This window comes from Eurypyga helias, unplaced genomic scaffold (genome assembly GCF_000690775.1).
Source record: "Eurypyga helias isolate BGI_N326 unplaced genomic scaffold, ASM69077v1 scaffold15420, whole genome shotgun sequence".
Classification (NCBI taxonomy): Eukaryota; Metazoa; Chordata; class Aves; order Eurypygiformes; family Eurypygidae; genus Eurypyga; species Eurypyga helias.
The window spans coordinates 23088-29087 of record NW_010227750.1 but is presented as its reverse complement, the minus strand read 5'-3'; the positions used below and the strand labels follow the sequence as shown (position 1 = coordinate 29087).

At 48.8% G+C, this 6000-nt stretch overlaps 1 protein-coding gene across 1 annotated transcript in view; it reads right to left on the bottom strand.

Moving 5' to 3' along the window:
- Positions 1–842: 842 nt before the first annotated feature.
- The window catches only part of INTS1 (integrator complex subunit 1), a gene marked incomplete at its 5' end in the record, with an annotated part of 28240 nt that continues 23082 nt past the window's right edge, over positions 843–6000 (bottom strand). The window contains 8 exons of the mRNA XM_010157425.1: positions 843–1436; positions 1862–1971; positions 2259–2350; positions 2890–2960; positions 3847–3960; positions 4515–4627; positions 5118–5245; positions 5506–5698. Of these exons, the coding sequence (XP_010155727.1) occupies positions 1321–1436; positions 1862–1971; positions 2259–2350; positions 2890–2960; positions 3847–3960; positions 4515–4627; positions 5118–5245; positions 5506–5698 (937 nt within the window). The remainder of the gene's footprint in view (positions 1437–1861; positions 1972–2258; positions 2351–2889; positions 2961–3846; positions 3961–4514; positions 4628–5117; positions 5246–5505; positions 5699–6000) is intronic.

The window sequence follows — 6000 nt, the reverse complement described above, 5'->3', positions numbered from 1 at the left end:
AGTGGACAGGAGGTTCAGATCTCTTTTCTCCTGCAGAGCCAGCTGGGCAGTCATGCACATTGTGACACATCAGCACAAGCGCTCAGTTGTGGCATTCCTCGCGTGCGAGAACGGACAGTACTTCTCCACCCGGCCACCCATGAGGTCACAACGGTCCCTGCCACCAGCAAGGAGATACAGACTTCCAGCTACTTGTGAAATCCCTCCAGGATCTTTGTCTTTAGACTACTACAGGGATCCCCTGCTAACAAGCAGAGTGCCAGAGGAACAGAGACAAATGACATGAAAGCAAACTAGAATTCAGGTGACTAGAATTAAGTGAGACTGGAGAGCAAGTATATGCAGGAGTTATTCCTCTGGAGCAGAGAGGAGGAAGACACCTCCTTTTCTGTCCTTAAACAACAGCTGTCCAATCAGCCATCACCCCTATCAGCAGATGAGGACTAGAGACAGCGGTGGTCAGAAGAGTCACAGGGAGGAACTGGCGCCCAGCTGGCTCGTTCGAAGACTCCACTGTGACAGTGACCAGCTGCTGAGAAGTTTGCAGATGGACTACAAAAGTTTGCTTTATTTGTTTTTAAAGTTTTCTAAGGAACCTCTTAAAAGTTGTCCTTTCAGCAGTTGGTGCTGACCAAAAACTCATCTATTATACCCCTCTGACCCTTCTAAACCTCCTCCACTTCCTGCCTAAAAGGCCAAGAGAGCTCTGCAAGCATCTGGCCATGGAAACAAGTCTTCCAGAGATGCTTTGTCTAGAGTAACAAGAAGCTCACGAACAGGGAGAGAGCGATGTCAAGCTACACCCAAGGCAGCACAGAGCAGAGAAAGGCAAAATGGAAATGGAGAATTTTAATTAAAAAAAGAAAAATAAAACACCCACCCCAGAAAACAAAGTGGTGTCACCCCCTGCACAGATCTGCATGTTCCCTCCAACACAGAGAGTGCAGAGACTCCAAGTGCAAGGGCCAACACTCCCTTCTGCTCTCCCAGAAGCTCTGCTTTCTTGGAGAGACAAAAACCCAAACACCAAACCAACAGCCACTACACCATGATCCCATGAAGGAAGTGGTCCCTGTCTGGCAAAGCGTTTAAGAGTTTTTTCTCCCACAATAATGGTGCCTTCGCCAGACGGATCAATCCTTGCCCCTTTCTGATCTTCAGCAAGCACACTCTCCTTTTCCAGCACAGTCTGGCCTGCTACATCACCTTGATCCTCCAGCACACGTGTTGAAATACTCTGTCTTCTTACAGGGCTTCGATGCGGCTAATGAGTCCAGTTAAATTAATTCCTCTGGAAGTGGAGCTCCCAGAACCACATCTTCATATCATGGCCTCCATATGCAGAACCTTCAAGGCCTCCGAAATCTGAGAGCTGGTGTCAATCTGGCCGTACATCCCCACCAGGAAGGCCCTGTGCAGCAACACTGCCGCGTGCTCTGTGAAAGGGAAAGACAGTGTGAGGACTGACCCAAGAGCTCCAGTGTCGAAGCAAGAGCAACCTACCACCAAACACCAGGATGAACCTGGGCAGCTGTGCAAGAAATCTCTGCTTCCTTAAGAACATAGCACAATCCACCTCCTAATAGCTCCGTGCGTACGTGATCACGTGAGGGATCGCAACTCAGAAAATCCTAAGGGAGCAAATCTGCTTCAAGGAAGCCTCTTTTGCCTCTGTGACAGATCTCCCCTGTGATGCTCAGACCAAAGCGACTATCAGTATCAATCCCCTGCGTGTCCGATGGCCTGGCCGAGGCAACACTGACCCTTGGCAACTTCTCAAGGAGGCTGTTGCCAGCACAGGGGCCCAGCTTTGACCCTTGTGAGGCCAAGCACGCACCAAAGATGGCAGATACCAACGCACCTTGGCAAAGGAGGGTGTATTCAGGCAGGTTCCTCAGTGCTGTCTGCACCACCTCGAAGTCTCGGCTGCCAAGGCAGTACATGAAGGTGGGAAGGAAGTCTGCAGCAATGCTGGGAGTAAAACATGACAGCATCAGTACAGTCACAGATTCACAGAGTGGAAGGGGTTGGAAGGGACATCTAGAGATCACCTAGTCCAACCCCTTGCCAGAGCAGGATCACTTAGAATAGATCACACAGGAACAAGTCCAGGGGCTTTTGAAAGTCTCCAGGGAAGGAGACTCCACCACCTCTCTGGGCAGCCTGTTCAGTGCTCTGTAGTCACCACCAACAGGCGTGCAAGAGGCAGCCCGTGCCCATCAGTGACTCGGGATAGCCTAGGTTCCCGTGGTCCTTACCTGGGGTTGTTCTGAATGGAACGCAAAGCCAGGCTAAAGGCCAGATTTCGGCAGGACTCCTCTGATGAACTCATCAGCTTCTGTAGGTTTGTCTGAAAGAAGATGCACTAATTAGGAACACTGGGCCAATCCTGGAAGCATAAACTCTTCAGACTTGCATTACTACCCCTCCAGCAACAGTTCAGCCCAACACACATCCAGCAGGTACTGGCTGAGCCAGGAAATCCTTCTCTGTAAGAAGGATTATCCTGTTTTTGAATACTTTAAAGCACTCTTCTGTAATCTTACTCCATGTGGGACAGCTGAGTTTTCCCTAGGCTCCAGTGTTTTTGACAGAGCTGTTCTGCTCTCTCCTTGCCCCAGTACTGGGAAGGGGACAGAGGGTTAATTCTTCCTGACATAAGAGAAGTTGAAGTGGATGACAGGAGACTCAGTATACAATGGAGAGATGATGGTAGGGAAGGAAATACCACCTGCTGTCAGAAGACCTAACTGAAGGTAAAATTCTCTTAAGATGCTGCAACAACCACCCAAAACACAGAGGAAGGGTAGTACTTAGGCTGGCTGTGCAACACAGCCTCTGTTAAAAAGAATCCCTTCCTTCCGGTAGCAGTCCGACACTAATACTCACAGCAAAGAAGGAGAGAATCTCTGGCCTCCGCCTGGACATCTCATCAATGTCTGTCAGCACCTCCAGGATGTCTGGTGGAAGACAGGTTGAAAGGGGTAACTAAAATTCACTGATCCAGCAAAGGATTTTTTTCCCCTATACATCCAACCTCCAAGCAGCCAAGTTCTCCCACCTGTGCAAAGAGCTAGAGTAATATAGGCATTCTTCAAAAAGGATGAGAACGGGTAGGTCACGTGCCCTACCAGCACATCCCAACCTGCCCAGGCAGAAGTCACCAGCATTGTCATGCCATTGGCAGGGGAAGGAGTGGAGTGGGGTGTGAGGTTTCCATTCCAGAACACCTTCTTCTGTAACTGAGATCTTCACAGAAAGCCTTTTCTAAGAACAGTGTTTTTTCCCCTATTTCTAGTGTGGGAAGAAAACTGTCACCCTAATACTACAACTCAGGCCTGAACACTGGACACCTGTGATTTCAGACAAAATTTGGAGAAGCAGCTTGTTGTTCCGACACGCCGGGTTAACATGGTTTTCTTCCATCACGGCCATTGGGGATTTCTAACAAAATCCTGCTTCTCATCTGTTTGATATTTTTATATCATTAAAAAAAAAAAGCCATTCCTATCAGCACTCCAGGCCTGGCTTGACATGAACAGCAGTGCTCCCTGAAGTACTCATACTATCTCCCACAGCACTTACAAGATCCCTGAGGAACCCCAAAGCAGAGGCAGTTGCATCACCGCTGAACTAGGAGATAACAGCATCATAGGAAACCTCTGTCACAGAATCACAGGAGGTTATGGATAAGTTTATCCAAAATAAAACCGCATCCTAACTGCTGGAGACTTCCAAACAAGACAGAAACAGGAAACTAGCCTGTAGCTGACAGATAAGTAACAGGGTTGGCATCTGCCTGCATTTCCCTGGTGTCTTCATACAGCTCTGCAGGTCCTCACTTACCCTCGACTGTTTGGCCTCTAGAAAGCCTCTTCATATATGGGGCCATTTCAGCTGGCGTGAGAGGAGTGAAGAGTGACACGCTGACAAGGGGGAGAGAGCCAGCTGCTGCTTCATCTGGGAGAGAGAAGAGAGAACAGGTCACTCCTGACAGTCTGTGTAGTATTAAGAGGGAGACAGGTCTGGTATTCCCTCCCATTACAGCGGCGGATCACGAACTGACCAGCAATACTGTAATACAATTCCTGGCTCTCAGGCTCTAGCCTCACTGCACCTTCTCGTACCCCTCAGGTGATGCAAAGAGAAGGAACCTTCCCGAGCTGTTTTAATACTGAATAATTTTCCCATGCAAGTCAAAGAAAACAGCAGAGAAGCCAATGTACTCTTAGGGTCTCTTAACAGGTCAATCCTCAAGTGTGGCCGAGGAAGGCAAAATCCACAGTGAAACTTGTCCTTGTTAAGAACTGTTCTTCTGCTCCAGCAGTGATACCACTGACAGGAAAACCAATTAACCCATCCCAGATATGGTTCCAAATTACTGAGTATACAAGTGTCATTCTCCACTCTAAATACCCTTCGCTGGGCTGTTATGAGAGGAACAAGCTCGGCTGTGCTCCAAAACACACTACAGGTTCACCAGCTGGGGTAACTCTTCCCCCACTCAGACTCACCATCCTTCTCTTCATCCGAGCCCCTGTCCAAGATGCCACTCTTGCTAGGCAGACTCAGCCCAGCCAGGAGGGACTTCAACATTGCCAGGTCACTGTTGTCTGATGATAAGTCACTGGGGGAAGAGATGGCATGTTTAGCTTTTAGTAGCAGTAAGGGCATGAGGACAGGTAAGAGCACATCCATGTACACTAAAAGGAATAGTTTCTCAGAAGCAGAAACAAGATTTTTCCCTTCATCGTAACTGGAACTCAAATGCATTTTTCCCCTGTATGTGCAGGTGGGACCCTGCAGCCATTACTCAGGGAAAAGACTCTCCTGCTGGCCCTCTGGAAATGACTGCAGGGCACTACAATGCCTCAATAGACAGTTAGGCCATTATGTGAATTAAAATCATCATCCAACTTCCTTGGGCTGTTTTCACCTATAAAAAGGGGTATGCTGCTCATCTCAATAGCCTTAAGGGAGCCAAGGGTGAAAAGTGCCACATTAACAGCAATTTTGCCACATCCTCTTGCTGTCTTCTGTCTGATTAGCTCACAGCAGTCTAATTACACAAGCACTCCATGAGCTAACCATGGGCTAACTGAAGTAAGGAAACTTACTGGAGTGGATCCGAGTGCTTCTGCAAGAAGGAGACAGCTGCCTGCGCATTGCACGTGATGTACTTGTGGATAAACTGGACAAACTTGCTGATGAAGGCAGCCAGATGCCGAGAGGATTTTCTGTAGTTCTGAGAAAGGATCAAGGAGATGAGAGTTAACAACAACAACAAAACCCGCACACACCAGCAGTGATGCAAGCCCCATCCAGCACCTCTTAGGACCAGGGAGTAGTTTATTGATCTCCTGTCTCCTCTTTAAGCTCCCCAAGATACTCAATACACCCTTCTGTTCCTAGGTATACGAAGGTTTTCCCAGGGCTGGCCCTGTGTTACAGCTTCTCCCTTGGTGGCTGGCAGCCTGCGCATGGGGGGAGCGAGGACTTTCCTACCAGCAGCAGACGGATGAAGGATAGGAGACAGTCCCACAGTGCCGCCTGGTGCTCGTTCTGGAAGACCTGCGGCTGGAGCAGCTCCAGGATCCCCAGGACGTGGATGAAGAAGGTCAAGTGGTTCTGTTGCCTGAACTCCTGGAAATTGAGGTGAACACGGCCGTGAAGCAGCGCTGCAATCATTGGCAAGTGCCTGAAATGCCAAACAGAAGAAAATCCAGATCTAGCCTCTTCCTAGAAAGTTACACGTTACACTTGAGTTCCTGGAAGGAAGTATCCCTTTTTCTCTCCCAGGGTTCTGGATTTGATCCCTGTATCCACAGAACTGGCAAGCCCCATTTCCAACCCATGTTTCATTCTCTAGTGTCCAACTTCTGTGTCTGTATGGAAACAGTCGTCTAGAGCCAGAAGAGGCGCTGCCTCATTCTAAGAGGTACGACTGCCCTTTCCCTTAATTTCATGTGTGAATGTGGATTCTGTCACAGTCATCGTGAT